This window comes from Schistocerca nitens, chromosome 10 (assembly GCF_023898315.1).
Source record: "Schistocerca nitens isolate TAMUIC-IGC-003100 chromosome 10, iqSchNite1.1, whole genome shotgun sequence".
In the NCBI taxonomy this organism is placed as follows: domain Eukaryota; kingdom Metazoa; phylum Arthropoda; class Insecta; order Orthoptera; family Acrididae; genus Schistocerca; species Schistocerca nitens.
This window is the reverse complement of record NC_064623.1, coordinates 99,012,392-99,029,706: the sequence shown is the minus strand read 5'-3', so window position 1 is coordinate 99,029,706 and position 17,315 is coordinate 99,012,392. Positions and strand designations below refer to the sequence as shown.

The following is a 17,315-nucleotide window of genomic DNA, read 5'->3' as shown; positions in this document are numbered from 1 at the left end:
AATATTGTGGGGAAGGCAAAACAAAGACTGCGCTTTGTTGGCAGAACACTTAGAAGATGCGACAAACCCACTAAAGAGACAGTCTACATTACACTTGTCCGTCCTCTGCTGGAATATTGCTGCGCGGTATGGGATCCTTACCAGGTAGGATTGACAGAGGACATCGTAAAAGTGCAAAGAAGGGCAGCTCGTTTCGTGTTATCGCGCAATAGGAGTGAGAGTGTCACTGATATGATACGCGAGTTGGGGTGGCTGTCACTGAAACAAAGGCGGTTTTCTTTGCGGCGAGATCTGTTTACGAAATTTCAATCACAAACTGTCTCTTCCGAATGCGTAAATATTTTGTTGACACCCACCTACGTAGGGAGAAATGATCATCATAATAAAATAAGAGAACTCAGAGCTCAAACGGAAAGATTTAGGTGTTCCTTTTTCCCACGCACCATTCGAGAGTGGAATGGTACAGAAGTAGTATGAAAATGGTTTAATGAACCCTCTGCCAGGCACTTTAGTGTGAATTGCAGAGTAACCATGCCGATGTGGATGCAAATGGCAGAACGTGAGATAGAACTGCCCTCAATATGATGGTTTTGAAAGCACTACTTTTTTAGGCGTAGAGGTAGTAAGGCCTTGCCAGTTATAGGAATCCTAAAATTTAACGTGGACTTTGAACGACGATGCAGCTGCGACTTTTTCACGTCCTTAAGTCATTACGAGAGGTGAAACAGGCGGTGAGAAACAAAAAGTCTCAAAACTGACTGAGGACTGAATACAGTCGATTATAGTAGACGAAAGACTAGAGTCTTGTGCCTTTCAGTTGATAAAGTTCGTGTTCTGACCTTGCATTGAAGTCACCAGCTCTGCAGCAGTTGGTCTTCGGATACTAGCTGTTTTTTGTCACGTCGCGTTCTCATCTGGCATTGAAGTCATCGTCACTGCAGCGAACCTGTAGCATTTGTGCTGAATGCCTCTTACCTCACAACTGGACGTCGCTTTGTCGCCTCATATAGCATTACAAAAAAATAGCTCTGAGCACTATGGGACTTTACATCCGAGGTCATCAGTCCACTAGACTTAGAACGACTTAAACCTAGGGACGGCACACGCATCCATGCCTGAGGCAGGATTCGAAACTGCGACCGTAGCAACAGCGCGGTTCCGGACTGAAGTGCCTAGAACCGCTCGGCCACAACGGCCGGCTTATAGCATTACAGTTCTTTACGACGTCACTGTAATCAGCCTAATGTGTGGCGCTTGTTCGCAGCGGAGGTGGAAGCCGCCGGCTATGGGCAGCCGTACAAGCCGGTACCGCCCCCGAAGCCGCTGCCCGCAGCCGCCTCCGGTGCCGCCTCCGGCGCCGCCTCTCCGCCGCCGCCGTACCGCATGCCGCCCTACCCTCTGTACGGCGACGCGCAGACGGTGCCCATCCCGGGCTCTGCCGCCGCGGCCTCAGACCTTCAGCCCGGCGTCGCCCTGCACACACACTCCAGCAAGTTCCCGGTAAGTCCAACGTGAAGGCGTGCCAAGCAGTTCACACACATGAAATCGTTACCTTGGTGGATCCTCACACTTTTTGTACAATAATGAAACAGCTTGCGTGATTTACTTCTCTTACTACCTGAGAATTAAATGACGCAGATTGTTTCATTATTACACAAAAGTGTAAGTGTGAGGGTCCACCAAGGAAACCATTTCATGTGGGTGAAATTCCAGAGTTGATTTTTGTCCATTTTCTTGTGCTAATCTAAGGTCAGCTGCTTTGTACAGTCGCCCATTTAAGAGTATTCGCTATATATTGGAAATAATTCGCAATAAACCACAATGCGTACAAAAAAAGTCGAAAAACCACATTACCACGCAACACAGCATTACAGAGACTGCTGCGTTTTATATAATATGGTGCATCATACCACTCCGAAGTGGTATTAACACCCTTCAGCGCCTTCACATAAGATACCTACGTTGTTGCATTTGGAAGGAAGACCCTGCATCGTGGCCACCGCGATCGCTGGATCTTACACGTCGGCGAAGCGCTTGTGTATAAAATCCCTCATTGAACAAAGCGTTGATAATCGAGAAAGTGCGGCAACTTGTAATGTGCCATAGTAAAGTTTGTACAGGATGAACATAAAGTCCTTCCCAGATTACAAAATTTATTTCTCGAGAACTATGCCAGATACAGCTATGTAATTTGTTGGAAATGGTAGCTTAACTCTTAAAGGATCTTACGTACAGTCTTCCACATGTAGCCCGTTTGTTGCCTGTAGAGCGGCTACGTGATACTCACTTTATCCCCATATCTTTACCAAAATGTCTTTCGGCACCAAATTTATAGCATCTTGTATTTCAGCCGTAATAGTTGTGAACTGAACACTTTACCCTTAACGTAACCCCACAAAAAAGTCAGGAAGGGTTATTGTTTAATAAACCTGGTGGGCGTGATGTTGAATCGTCTCTGTCGACCCAACTTGCCCGGAAAGGTTTCATCCAAGGCCTGGCTAACAAATAAACCCGAGGGTGGCAGTGCACATAACTTGTTGAAACAGTGAAACTTCCTGGCAGATTAAAACTGTGTGCCCGACCGAGACTCGAACTCGGGACCTTTGCCTTTCGAGGAAGTGCTCTACCATCTGAGCTACCGAAGCACGACTCACGCCCGGTATTCACAGCTTTACTTCTGCCAGTATCTCGTCTCCTACCTTCCAAACTTTACAGAAGCTCTTCTGCGAACCTTGCAGAACTAGCACTCCTGAAAGAAAGGATACTGCGGAGACATGGCTTAGCCACAGCGAAAGGCAAAGGTCCCGAGTTCGAGTCTCGGTCGGGCACACAGTTTTAATCTGCCAGGAAGTTTCATATCAGCGCACACTCCGCTGCAGAGTGAGAATCTCATTTTGTTGAAACAGTGTCCATTGTTGAAATTCCTGTAACTGAAGCGTCAGAGCAGATGTAGGAGCGTATCCATCAAAACATCAGGAGTTAAGCTACCTTTAGCAACAAACAGCATAGCTGTAACTAGCAAAGTTCATTAGAATTTTTTTTAAATCAGAAGAAACTTGATATTCACCTTGTACATCGGTACTGTGCAAGCCACCCATTGTACAGTGTATGGTCCTCGACTGTCTACCCAGCCTTCCTGGCAGGTATTTTCCTTTTATCTCGTTTTACTCTCGTCTCTGTCTTTCTGACCTTTACTATGGTTTTACTCCCTCCACCACTTGATGTGTCCATAATATGTATGTAAATGTAGACAACATCGTGATACCAGATGTTAAACGTCCCATACCAACTAATTTAAATGAGTAGAACGAAAAACAGCTAAAGTTGCAAATTTCGCTTTCTTTATTTACTCGATGACTAGTTTTGGGCCAGGGCCCATTTTTAAATCATCCTAACAGATAGTCAAAATGGTATATACGAAATACAAAAACTATTCAAAAATATATACTTATTATGAAGTCCAAATGAAGTGCTGGAAGTTCGTAATTTAAATGAGACTACAATTTCTTACCACAAAGTGCTCAGCTTAGGAAACTCTCCTATCTGTGTAATTTTGATCAAGAGGCCAAGCAGATAGAGGAATCAGCTTTCTGGACGCAACATACAAGACTCCTGGAAGCAGATATTAAAGTGCTTTTTAAGTGAAGAACAAATATGTTTCCGTGGAAAAGGTTCGAGACCTTATGCAATGTTTGTGATAAAAAAAATCATTGAAAATCGCACAGAATTTAATCGAGAGACGCCCATAGCATTTGTTGGTGCAGGAGTGGTCTTTGAGACAGTCAATCGAGAAAAACCGTGGAGCATAATGAAGAAAAAAGGGTACCCACTACACCTTAGGAAGCCTACAAACCGTAACAGTCATTTTATATATAATTCAAGAGCTGACAGCACCTTCGATCATAACAAGGGGGTCAAGTAAGGATGTGGCATTTCGCCCACGCTGTACATGTACATATGTACTAGAATAGACAAAAAGATTCCTGTGAATTGTGTTTTATGTGCAGATTAAGTCACAATTTTCACGGAGGTAGAGTATGACCTGCAAAAAGAAACTTACAATTGAAATATCCGATGACTGTAATAAGATTATATCCGCGAAGAAAGCTAAAACTGTGGCTTTTATACGACAGGCCCCACAACAACACAGATAGTGAACAATGCCACAGTAGGACAAGTCGGAAATTTTAATTACCTGGAGTGTGATATCATATACGAGGATGACAAAGATATAGCCAAGAAAGTAACAAAATTTTGAAACATTTGTGGAACAATAAATAGGTACTTTAGAAACGAAGCACAAAAAGTAATACCAATTAATGTTTGTGGAGTAATGGCCGTCCCTACACTGTCCGATGGGAGTGAGTTGTGTGTCATACACGAACGACAAGAAAGTAAGATCCAGGGACCTGAAATGAGATTTCTTAGAGCTGCGAAAGGATGTACCAGAGTTACAGATTAAGAAACAGCGACATCAGGAAACCATTAAAGATATTTAAAGTAGGAAATAAAAGTCAAGACAGTAGAAGAAAACGGAGTGAACACCTCGACAGAATGGAACAGTGGTAGACTACCTTACAAAGTCATAAGTTATAATCCGGTAGGCCAAAGACGTCTGGGAAGGCAAAGGAAGAAATGGTCATCGTAACAGACAGACGCCCAATACTTGAAGGCAAGAAGAAGAAGAGGTCCTGACATCTTGTAGAGAGGTTTCACAAATAAGCTCGGAAATTTCTGTAAAAAAGTGTATGCGTAGTGACCCTGGCTGCGGTGGAGGGGAAGTAGAGGAGGTAACGAGGGGGGGGGGAGGAACCGGCACAAAAGAATGGCTGGGAGGTGGTGGGTGGGTGTGAGAAAGCGAGCCATCCCCGTGGGAAGTAATTATCTCGGAGGCCCCGCCGGTCGGGGCACGCATCCAGTCAGCAATCCAGTGCGCCCTTGGCAGAGCGGTTGGGCAGCCGCGCTGAGGGCCCGTCCAGAGACGTGTGTGTTGTGTTGCGTGATGCCGCGCCCGGGGGCGACAGCTGCGGGCGGCAAAAAAGGTAAGCCGAGCGGAGCGCGGGGTCAGCCGGCGCGCACAGATCGTCTTCCTTCCGGCGAGCGACGCCGCGCTGACGGCCTCCCACCGTGGACCCAGTATCTGGTCTATTACTCACTGAAACACCAGGGCGATAGCTAACAACGCAGTTTTACATCTTGTGTGATTCGGTATGCATGTGACAGCATGTTCACCTAATATGTTCCAAAGCGCCTCGCATATAAACGAGATGTTCTAGTGCTAATACCTCGGGTTCTGTTGATGATAAAAGGTAGCGTCAAGTGGTATGGATAGGACCATTTGTATACCCAACAAAAGGATCGTCTTAGCGTCACTGTGCTACAGTATAGAGTCAAAGTATCAATTTTACACACTCCCTCCTGCTTAGGCAAATGGAGCAAATCGGTTGGTTCTTTTTACAGTTGATGTGGTGTACGGTCGGCTCGATGGAACTTGTGGAGACACCATTATTTCGTGGGCGGTACCTCGGAAAACCACACATAGGTGTTTTTAGTATATTTTTGCTGTCACCAGCGCACCAAAATCCAGTCAAGGATTCCAAGACGCCTATGCACATCAAATGGCTGAAATTTTTACGATATATTCCGAAGATACTGATCTCGAACAAACTTGAAAATTTTCGTCTAATCTGTATTCGCTTCAAAGATACAGAGACTCAAAGTTACCTACTTCTACTCTTAAAATCCACTATGATGTGAAATCTAAATTACACTCCTGGAAATGGAAAAAAGAACACATTGACACCGGTGTGTCAGACCCACCATACTTGCTCCGGACACTGCGAGAGGGCTGTACAAGCAATGATCACACGCACGGCACAGCGGACACACCAGGAACCGCAGTGTTGGCCGTCGAATGGCGCTAGCTGCGCAGCATTTGTGCACCGCCGCCGTCAGTGTCAGCCAGTTTGCCGTGGCATACGGAGCTCCATCGCAGTCTTTAACACTGGTAGCATGCCGCGACAGCGTGGACGTGAACCGTATGTGCAGTTGACGGACTTTGAGCGAGGGCGTATAGTGGGCATGCGGGAGGCCGGGTGGACGTACCGCCGAATTGCTCAACACGTGGGGCGTGAGGTCTCCACAGTACATCGATGTTGTCGCCAGTGGTCGGCGGAAGGTGCACGTGCCCGTCGACCTGGGACCGGACCGCAGCGACGCACGGATGCACGCCAAGACCGTAGGATCCTACGCAGTGCCGTAGGGGACCGCACCGCCACTTCCCAGCAAATTAGGGACACTGTTGCTCCTGGGGTATCGGCGAGGACCATTCGCAACCGTCTCCATGAAGCTGGGCTACGGTCCCGCACACCGTTAGGCCGTCTTCCGTTCACGCCCCAACATCGTGCAGCCCGCCTCCAGTGGTGTCGCGACAGGCGTGAATGGAGGGACGAATGGAGACGTGTCGTCTTCAGCGATGAGAGTCGCTTCTGCCTTGGTGCCAATGATGGTCGTATGCGTGTTTGGCGCCGTGCAGGTGAGCGCCACAATCAGGACTGCATACGACCGAGGCACACAGGGCCAACACCCGGCATCATGGTGTGGGGAGCGATCTCCTACACTGGCCGTACACCACTGGTGATCGTCGAGGGGACACTGAATAGTGCACGGTACATCCAAACCGTCATCGAACCCATCGTTCTACCATTCCTAGACCGGCAAGGGAACTTGCTGTTCCAACAGGACAATGCACGTCCGCATGTATCCCGTGCCACCCAACGTGCTCTAGAAGGTGTAAGTCAACTACCCTGGCCAGCAAGATCTCCGGATCTGTCCCCCATTGAGCATGTTTGGGACTGGATGAAGCGTCGTCTCACGCCGTCTGCACGTCCAGCACGAACGCTGGTCCAACTGAGGCGCCAGGTGGAAATGGCATGGCAAGCCGTTCCACAGGACTACATCCAGCATCTCTACGATCGTCTCCATGGGAGAATAGCGGCCTGCATTGCTGCGAAAGGTGGATATACACTGTACTAGTGCCGACATTGTGCATGCTCTGTTGCCTGTGTCTATGTGCCTGTGGTTCTGTCAGTGTGATCTTGTGATGTATCTGACCCCAGGAATGTGTCAATAAAGTTTCCCCTTCCTGGGACAATGAATTCACGGTGTTCTTATTTCAATTTCCAGGAGTGTATAATAAGTTTCCTTTAATTTACGTCTATGGTCACAATCTTTTCTGTTTAACAGATTACCGTTTTCGGTCTTTAATGACCATCATCAGATCTGCAGCAAAAGTGGGAAAAATATAAATACACTCGCAAACTGTGCACAGCTTAAGAACAATACATAGAGCATATTGAAAAGTAGTACTGACAAAATTTACATTTGTGCGCTTTAAATGTTAAGAGGCATACCTGTCTCATAAAAACAAAGTCCTAATGCACTGCAGCCATAGTGGCATTGTTGACAATGCACTGCAGCCATAGTGGCATAGTCAACACTGACTTAGAAGCTTGACATTTTTAGACCACCAAAAGCCTACAGAAGTCAGTGTGTGGTGTATATTTCAACCTGGTACGTCTGTCCGTTCCTGAGAAAAGGGATCCTTAAGAGGCAGAGCGACAGACTGTCTGATAACAAATGACAATTTTTTTCTTGAGATATAATTGCAAATTAGCAGTTTTCGGATTTTTACCTCTGGTTGTATTGTGAAACCTTGCCTCTTGGCAAATTTCATGATTTTAGGTCAACGGGAAGTACCTTGCAGGTTTTGATGACCGAGTGTGCAAGTATCAAAGTTTATGACGTACAAGGCAATATATTTTGATTGTATTACTTAGAAGCTTAACCAAGGGACCACAGACCTCAGAATGTTTCAGCTCTGCATCGCGGTGTAGCTTGCTCGCCAGGTTTCGAGAGGGTGCGTTTCTGGATGAGTTATCGAATATATTGCTTCCTTCTACTTATACCACCCGAGGAGATCACGAATGTAAAATTAGGGAGATTCGAGCGCGCACGGAGGCTTTCAGACAGTCGTTCTTCCCGCGAACCATACGCGACTGGAACAGAAAAGGGAGGCAATGACAGTGGCACGTAAAGTGCCCTCCGGCACACACTGCTGGGTGGCTTGCGGAGTATAAATGTAGATGTAGATGTAGATGTAGTTGATACGTCTACCAGTTACTGAGAAAAATGTGTCATAAGAGACGGACGGAGGGATAGACAGGTAACGAATGATAAAAAATGTTTTTTTAAATGTCATACAATTACGAATTAAAAATTTTCAGAGTTTTACCTGTACTTGTACTGTGAAACCTTGCTTCTTGACCAGTTTCATGGTTCTAGTGCAAAGGGAAGCGACCTATAGGTTTTGATGAGTGAGTGTGACGTACGAGGGCAGTTCAATAAGTAATGCAACACATTTTTTTTTCTCGGCCAATTTTGGTTGAAAAAACCGGAAATTTCTTGTGGAATATTTTCAAACATTCCCGCTTCGTCTCGTATAGTTTCATTGACTTCCGACAGGTGGCAGCGCTGTACGGAGCTGTTAAAATTGCGCCTGTAACGGATGTGCGTTGCAAACAACGGGCAGTGATCGAGTTTCTTTTGGCGGAAAACCAGGGCATCTCAGATATTCATAGGCGCTTGCAGAATGTCTACGGTGATCTGGCAGTGGACAAAAGCACGGTGAGTCGTTGGGCAAAGCGTGTGTCATCATCGCCGCAAGGTCAAGCAAGACTGTCTGATCTCCCGCGTGCGGGCCGGCCGTGCACACCTGTGACTCCTGCAATGGCGGAGCGTGCGAACACACTCGTTCGAGATGATCGACGTATCACCATCAAACAACTCAGTGCTCAACTTGACATCTCTGTTGGTAGTGCTGTCACAATTGTTCACCAGTTGGGATATTCAAAGGTTTGTTCCCGCTGGGGCCCTCGATGTCTAACCGAACACCATAAAGAGCAAAGGAGAACCATCTGTGCGGAATTGCTTGCTCGTCATGTGGCTGAGGGTGAATTTCTTGTCAAAGATTGTTACAGGCGATGAAACATGGGTTCATCACTTCGAACCTGAAACAAAACGGCAATCAATGGAGTGCGCCACACCCACTCCCCTACCAAGAAAATGTTTAAAGCCATACCCTCAGCCGGTAAAGTCATGGTTACAGTCTTCTGGGACGCTGAAGGGGTTATTCTGTTCGATGTCCTTCCCCATGGTCAAACGATCAACTCTGAAGTGTATTGTGCTACTCTTCAGAAATTGAAGAAACGACTTCAGCGTGTTCGTAGGCACAAAAATCTGAACGAACTTCTCCTTCTTCATGACAACGCAAGACCTCACACAAGTCTTCGCACCCGAGAGGAGCTCACAAAACTTCAGTGGACTGTTCTTCCTCATGCACCCTACAGCCCCGATCTCGCACCGTCGGATTTCCATATGTTTGGCCCAATGAAGGACGCAATCCGTGGGACGCACTACGCGGATGATGAAGAAGTTATTGATGCAGTACGACGTTGGCTCCGACATCGACCAGTGGAATGGTACCGTGCAGGCATACAGGCCCTCATTTCAAGGTGGCGTAAGGCCGTAGCATTGAATGGAGAGTACGTTGCAAAATAGTGTTGTGTAGCTAAAAGATTGGGGAATAACCTGGTGTATTTCAATGCTGAATAAAACAACCCCTGTTTCAGAAAAAAAATGTGTTGCATTACTTATTGAACTGCCCTCGTATATGGCGGTATCTTTTGATTGCATTGACTCAGAAGCTGAAGTTTTTTACACCGCCAAGAGATCATAAACCTCAGCAGCTCACAAAAATTTCAGTTTCATACGTATTCCCGTAACAGACGCGCAGACAGACAGTCGAATCGACAACAATCAGCTGATATGTACTACCTTACCAGAAATATACGCGAACCCCCTGAGTAATGCGGAACAGACCACTAGATGTCACGAAAAGCGGACCCACCAGTATAAAAGGAGGCGGGGGTGGCATGCTGTCGATTATGAGAGTTCATTGACTTCTAACGTGGACTAATCACTGGATGTTACCTGAGTAACAAATGCATTAGGGACATCTCAACCCCTCCAAGTCGACGGGGAAAGAAGAATCACTGCTAAAGCATGACCAGACAGACTTCATGTATTGATGAGCAATGACCATAGAGGTTTCGCAGCGTGGTCGTGAAACCTCACCTTCTCCCCCTGGGTAGTCTTCGTATCCATTTTTCACTTAATAACGATGTGTGCATTCACTCCTACAACCTTGCTTTTGCAACTCAGTGGCTAAAAAGAGTTTGACAATAAATAGTGTTAAGAGTTAATAATTCCTAGCCATCACCTTTCACATATTACAAAATTAGAAATTCATCTTGGGAACAGACGAATATGTCAAAAAGAAATTATTTCGGTTTGTGTGTTATCAGATATTTTATCATTGGGTAAGTGATCAGAAATTTTGGTTGCAGATAATCATCTTTGTGGTGCTGCAGTTCTTCTTTGTCCGTGCTTGCTATGAAAATAGGATGAGGAATTCTGCCTTATGCAAGACATCTTTTCAGTTGCGTTTTACCCAGACATGTTTCAGCATTTTTTGTGCCATTAGTGGCGAAAACTCTGCCCATGTTTGAAAATTCGTAGAAAGTCAAAGTAATCAGCGTATTCACCTCGCCAAAACACACGAGAAAACACTACAACATCAAAGCCATGACAAGTTGCAGATTGTGTAGCAGACTAGCTACCAACATAAAAACCCAATAGCTTCATGTAAGTGAGAAAATAAAATAACCTACTGAAGATAGCACAAAAAGTGCTGAAATACGTCTGGGTAAAACGAAACTGAAATGTTATCTTGCATAAGGCGGAATTCATCGTCCTATTTTGGTTGCAGACTGTGCACCCCTTTTCGTGCTAAAGAGAACCTTAATGTGGAGTAGCGAATGTAATTTTTTCTTCTGGTGCTAGAATTATGCACATTATTGTTCCTTTTGCACAACAGTGAATTATTTGCAACTTCTTTCATGAGGCATTAAATATACTGTGAAGCAGTAGCCAGAGTACCCGACTCCTTAAACGGATGGATACAAGATGATTGTAGGTGAGCACCACGTATTATTCTTACTACACATTTTTGAGCAATGAACATTTCAAATGGTTCAAATAGTTTTGAGCACTATGGGACTTAACTTCTGAGGTCATCAGTCCCCTAGAACTTAGAACTACTTAAACCTAACTAACCTAAGGACATCACACACATCCATGCCCGAGGCAGGATTCGAACCTGCGACCGTAGCAGTCGCGCGGTTCCGGACTGAAGCGCCTAGAACCGCTCGGCCACACCGGCCGGCAATGAACACTTTCGATTTTAAAGTTGAGTTACCCCAGAACACTACTCCTAAGAGATTATTGAACGAAAATACAAAAAATACGCGAGGGAAAATATCGCGACACCAAACAATAATTAATGTAGACTAATGACGTTTCAGGAATACATTTGTCTTTTTTTTTTCCATCAGTCTACTGACTGGTTTGATGCGGCCCGCCACGAATTCCTTTCCTGTGCTAACCTCTTCATCTCAGAGTAGCACTTGCAACCTACGTCCTCAATTATTTGCTTGACGTATTCCAATCTCTGTCTTCCTCTACAGTTTTTACCCTCTACAGCTCCCTCTAGTACCATGGAAGTCATTCCCTCATGTCTTAGCAGATGTCCTATCATCCTGTCCCTTCTCCTTATCAGTGTTTTCCACATATTCCTTTCCTCTCCGATTCTGCGTAGAACCTCCTCATTCCTTACCTTATCAGTCCACCTAATTTTCAACATTCGTCTATAGCACCACATCTCCAATGCTTCGATTCTCTTCTGTTCCAGTTTTCCCACAGTCCATGTTTCACTACCATACAATGCTGTACTCCAGACGTACATCCTCAGAAATTTCTTCCTCAAATTAAGGCCGGTATTTGATATTAGTAGACTTCTCTTGGCCAGAAATGCCTTTTTTTGCCATAGCGAGTCTGCTTTTGATGTCCTCCTTGCTCCGTCCGTCATTGGTTATTTTACGCCGGCCGCGGTGGTCTAGCGGTTCTGGCGCTGCAGTCCGGAACCGCGGGACTGCTACGGTGGCAGGTTCGAATCCTGCCTCGGGCATGGGTGTGTGTGATGTCCTGAGGTTAGTTAGGTTTAAGTAGTTCTAAGTTCTAGGGGACTTATGACTTAAGATGTTGAGTCCCATAGTGCTCAGAGCCATTTGAACCATTTGGTTATTTTACTGCCTAGGTAGCAGAATTCCTTAACTTCATTGACTTCGTGACCATCAATCCTGATGTTAAGTTTCCCGCTGTTCTCATTTCTACTGCTTCTCATTACCTTCGTCTTTCTCCGATTTACTCTCAAACCATACTGTGTACTCATTAGACTGTTCATTCCGTTCAGCAGATCATTTAATTCTTCTTCACTTTCACTCAGGATAGCAATGTCATCAGCGAATCGTATCATTGATATCCTTTCACCTTGTATTTTAATTCCACTCCCGAACCTTTCTTTTATTTCCATCACTGCTTCCTCGATGTACAGATTGAAGAGTAGGGGCGAAAGGCTACAGCCTTGTCTTACACCCTTCTTAATACGAGCACTTCGTTCTTGATCGTCCACTCTTATTATTCCCTCTTGGTTGTTGTACATATTGTATATGACCCGTCTCTCCCTATAGCTTACCCCTACTTTTTTCAGAATCTCGGACAGCTTGCACCATTTTATATTGTCGAACGCTTTTTCCAGGTCGACATTTGTCTAGGCAACATAAAAGTGAGGGCTAAGCCAGTGCAAATGTAAATTTCTGGTGTTAGTAACAGGTGTAACCGGAGTGTTGAATGCCAGCATGCAAACGTACATGCACTGTCTCTCACAGTTGCCGGTTGTCAGGCTGTGGGATGGCGTTCCATGTCTGTTGCATTTGGTCGGACATTACAGGGACTGATAATGCTGTTTCTGGTTGACGCCGGAGTTGTTGCTCGATTATGTCCCATGTGTGGTCAAGAGACGGATCTGGTGAGCGAGCGAGCCAAGGCACTCTGCGGAGCACGTTGGGTTACAATAGCGGTATTTGGGCGAGCGTTATCCTGCTGAAAAACACGTCCTGGAATGCTGTTCATGAATTCACTAGACTGGCGTACAAACTTGTATTCATGGTGCATGGGATAACAACGAGCGAGCCAAGGCACTCTGCGGAGCACGTTGGGTTACAATAGCGGTATTTGGGCGAGCGTTATCCTGTTGAAAAACACGTCCTGAAATGCTGTTCATGAATTCACTAGACTGGCGTACAAACTTGTATTCATGGTGCATGGGATAACAACGAGGGCGTTCCTGTTGTCATACGAAGCCGCACCCCAGACCATAACTCCAGGCGTAGCTGCAGAGTGTCTGCACACAGACAGGTTGGTTGCAGGCCCTCAACTCGCCTCCTTCTAACCAACACATGATCATCACTGGCACAGAGGCAGAACCAGGTTTCATCGGAAAACACAGCACACCTCCACCCTGCACTCCAATGAACTCTCGCTTGACACCATAGAAGTTGCAAATGGCAGTGGTTTGCAATCAGTGGAATGCACGCAACAAGGCGTCTAGCTCGGAGCTTCCTTCGAGTAACTAGTTTGTAACAGTTCGTTGTGCCGCTGTTCAGGTTGCTGTTGCAGGTGCCGCACGATGCGCCAGAGCCATACGCCACCACGATGGCCTTCCGTGTTGTTAGTATCACGTGGCCGTCTGCATCGCGAACTTCTGTTGACCCTACATTCTCGTGATCACTGCTGCCAGCACCCGTGTACAGTGGCTACATTCCTTCCAAGTCTTTCTGCAGTATCGCGGACGGCCTATTACGCGACCTCGTTCAAACTGATGTGTTCATAATGGTGTCTTTGTCGCCTTAAAGACATTCTTGACTAACACTAACACACAATGGCCAGCCTCACCGGTAACTGACGCTTACGACCGTTACAGCGTGTATTTAAAGCAATTTGCATCCTCATAGTGGCGCTCCTAATGCCACTCGTTTGCGACTGGCGTGAAAGTTGAATAGATATCATCTGTGAAATGTAGAAACACGCCTGCCAACTTCGTTTATACTACGAATGTAGTATGTGGACATATAAGGTGAGAATGTGGGTCTCGCGGGAGGCGTGCGCGAGATAGTCACTGCAGTCGCACTATCCTCTGTGCCCTCGGCGGCTAAGATGTATAGAGCGTCTGCCATGTAAGGAGGAGATCCCGGGTTCGAGTCCCGGTCGGAGCACACATTTTCACCTGTTCCCGTTGATATATATCAACGCCCGTCGGCAGCTGAAGGTATTAATATATAATTCTAATTCAACTTTCGTCTATATCGCACAACTCCTTCTTGGTGTTGCGATTTTTTCTTCCTTCAGTGTGTGTCAACTTACTGACATGTGTTCAGAACAGCATTATGCAATACACAGCTGTACCGGTATATTCTATTAGAGATGATCGGTTTCGGTGTAGGATCGGAGCATCATCGTGTGCAAAGAACTGATAATGGTCTGATTCTAGACAGGAACCGATCGTCTCTAATAAAATATACCGATACATCTACGTGTTGCATAATGTAGTTCGTAACAGTCATTAAAAAAATGGTTCAAATGGCTCTGAGCACTATGAGACTTAACAGCTGAGGTCATTAGTCCCCTAGAACTTAGAACAACTTAAACCTAACTAAGCTAAGGACATCACAGACATCCATGCCCTAGGCAGGATTCGAACCTGCGACTGTAGCAGTCGCGCGGTTCCGGACTGAAGCGCCTAGAACCGCTCGGCCATCGCGGCCAGATAGTCATTAAAACCGTACAACACAACATCCATAGAATATTAGTGATTTGTCTCTCCCCAGAATTTGCAATAATTCGAAGTGCAAATATGGCTGAACTTAGTTGCTTTAGGAGTTCGAAAACGTGTTTTTTTTTCGAATTTAAATTCTCATCATAATGGAGAACTAAAATTTTTGACATTATCTCCCTAATTATTATATCCTAACCATGTGGTACACTTCTTATTGATGCAGCACCTCGACATATGCACGAATGAATTTGTTGTGTCCTCTTGGAACTGAATGTGAGACAGTTTACAGAAAACCAGACAGTAATGCTTTAGATAAAGTTATTTACCAATTTGTCTGTTTCTGTGCCGGCCGTGGTGACCGAGCGGTTCTAGGCGCTTCAGTCCGGAACCGCGCGACTGCTACGGTCGCAGGTTCGAATGCTGCCTCGGGCATGGATGTGTGTGATGTCCTTAGGTTAGTTAGGTTTAATTAGCTTATAAGTTCTGGGGGACTGATGACCTCAGAAGTTAAGTCTCACAGTGCTCAGAGCCATTTCAATCAATAATACTTTAAATAAAGTTACTTACCAATTGAAACTTCCTGGCAGATTAAAACTGTGTGCCGGACCGAGAATCGAACTCGGGACCTTTGCCTTTCGCGGGCAAGTGCTCTACCGCGAAAGGCAAAGATCCCGAGTTCGAGTCTCGGTCCGGCACACAGTTTTAATCTGCCAGGAAGTTTCATATCAGCGCACACTCCGCTGTAGAGTGAAAATTTCATTCTACTTACTAATTCTTCGTTTCTGTGCCGGCCGCGGTGGCCGAGCGGTTCTAGGCGCTTTCGTCCGGAACCACGCGACTGCTACGGTCGCAGGTTCGAATCCTGCCTCGGACATGGAGGTGTGTGATGTCCTTAGGTTAGTTAGGTTTAAGTAGTTCTAAGTTCTAGGGGACTGATGACCTCAGAAGTTAAGTCCCATAGTGCTCAAAGCCATTTGAACCATTTGAAATGTTCATTGCTCAAAAATGTGTAGTAAGAATAATACGTGGTGCTCACCTACAATCATCTTGTATCCATCCGTTTAAGGAGTCGGGTACTCTGGCTACTGCTTCACAGTATATTTAATGCCTCATGAAAGAAGTTGCAAATAATTCACTGTTGTGCAAAAGGAACAATAATGTGCATAATTCTAGCACCAGAAGAAAAAATTACATTCGCTACTCCACATTAAGGTTCTCTTTAGCACGAAAAGGGGTGCACAGTCTGCAACCAAAATAGGACGATGAATTCCGCCTTATGCAAGATAACATTTCAGTTTCGTTTTACCCAGACGTATTTCAACACTTTTTGTGCTATCTTCAGTAGGTTATTTTATTTTCTCACTTACATGAAGCTATTGGGTTTTTATGTTGGTAGCTAGTCTGCTACACAATCTGCAACTTGTCATGGCTTTGATGTTGTAGTGTTTTCTCGTGTGTTTTGGCGAGGTGAATCCGCTGATTACTTTGACTTTCTACGAATTTTCAAACATGGGCAGAGTTTTCGCCACTAATGGCACAAAAAATGCTGAAACATGTCTGGGTAAAACGCAACTGAAAAGATGTCTTGCATAAGGCAGAATTCCTCGTCCTTTTTTCACAGCAAGCACGGACAAAGAAGAACTGCAGCACCACAAAGATGATTATCTGCAACCAAAATTTCTGATCACTTACCCAATGATAAAATATCTGATAGCACACAAACCGAAATAATTTCTTTTTGACATATTCGTCTGTTCCCAAGATGAATTTCTAATTTTGTAATATGTGAAAGGTGATGGCTAGGAATTATTAACTCTTAACACCATTTATTGTCAAACTCTTTTTTAGCCACTGAGTTGCAAAAGCAAGGTTGTAGGAGTGAATGCACACATCGTTATTAAGTGAGAAATGGATACGAAGACTACCCAGGGGGAGAAGGTGAGTTTTCACGACCACGCTGCGAAACCTCCAGGTTAGTTACGTTTAATTAGTTCTAAGTTCTAAGGGCTGACGACCTCCGATGTTAAGTGCCATAGTGCTCACAGCCATTTGAACCATTTTTTTGTTTCTGTATAAATGTATATAACTGTCATCCTCAAAAGAACGAATTCTGCTTGTTGAATGTTGGACGGCAGGTCGTTTACATATATGAGAAACAATTGCCGACCCAACACTGTGTCTTGTGGAACCCTTTAAGTGATTTTTCCCCAGTCAAAAGCATCTCCCCTGTTGTGATGCGTCTACGTCTGTGACTCATGCTGCACATAATGTGTGTTTCATAAACACAGCACTTCTTTGATTCTTATATCGATCGCTGTCAGTACAGACACTGACGGCATGTATAAAACCGCCATACCCCCCCGAGGGCTTCGTCTTTCATGAACGTCAGAATGTTTTTTTTATTTTGTTGTTTTTCCTTATTTCCGTCTTGAAGATCACCCTCTGTCAGTATCCGACTGACGAC

At 45.4% G+C, this 17,315-nt stretch overlaps 1 protein-coding gene across 6 annotated transcripts in view; it reads left to right on the top strand.

Moving 5' to 3' along the window:
- The window catches only part of LOC126210051 (uncharacterized), an 895,609-nt gene that overhangs the window by 771,476 nt on the left and 106,818 nt on the right, over nucleotides 1–17,315 (top strand). For 5 of the 6 annotated variants that reach the window (XM_049939166.1, XM_049939165.1, XM_049939164.1 and 2 more), the window contains one exon: nucleotides 1,265–1,500. In XM_049939166.1, the coding sequence (XP_049795123.1) occupies nucleotides 1,265–1,500 (236 nt within the window). Of the gene's footprint in view, nucleotides 1–1,264; nucleotides 1,501–4,942; nucleotides 5,043–17,315 lie in introns of those variants that run through there. The other variant, XM_049939169.1, reaches the window with a different exon arrangement.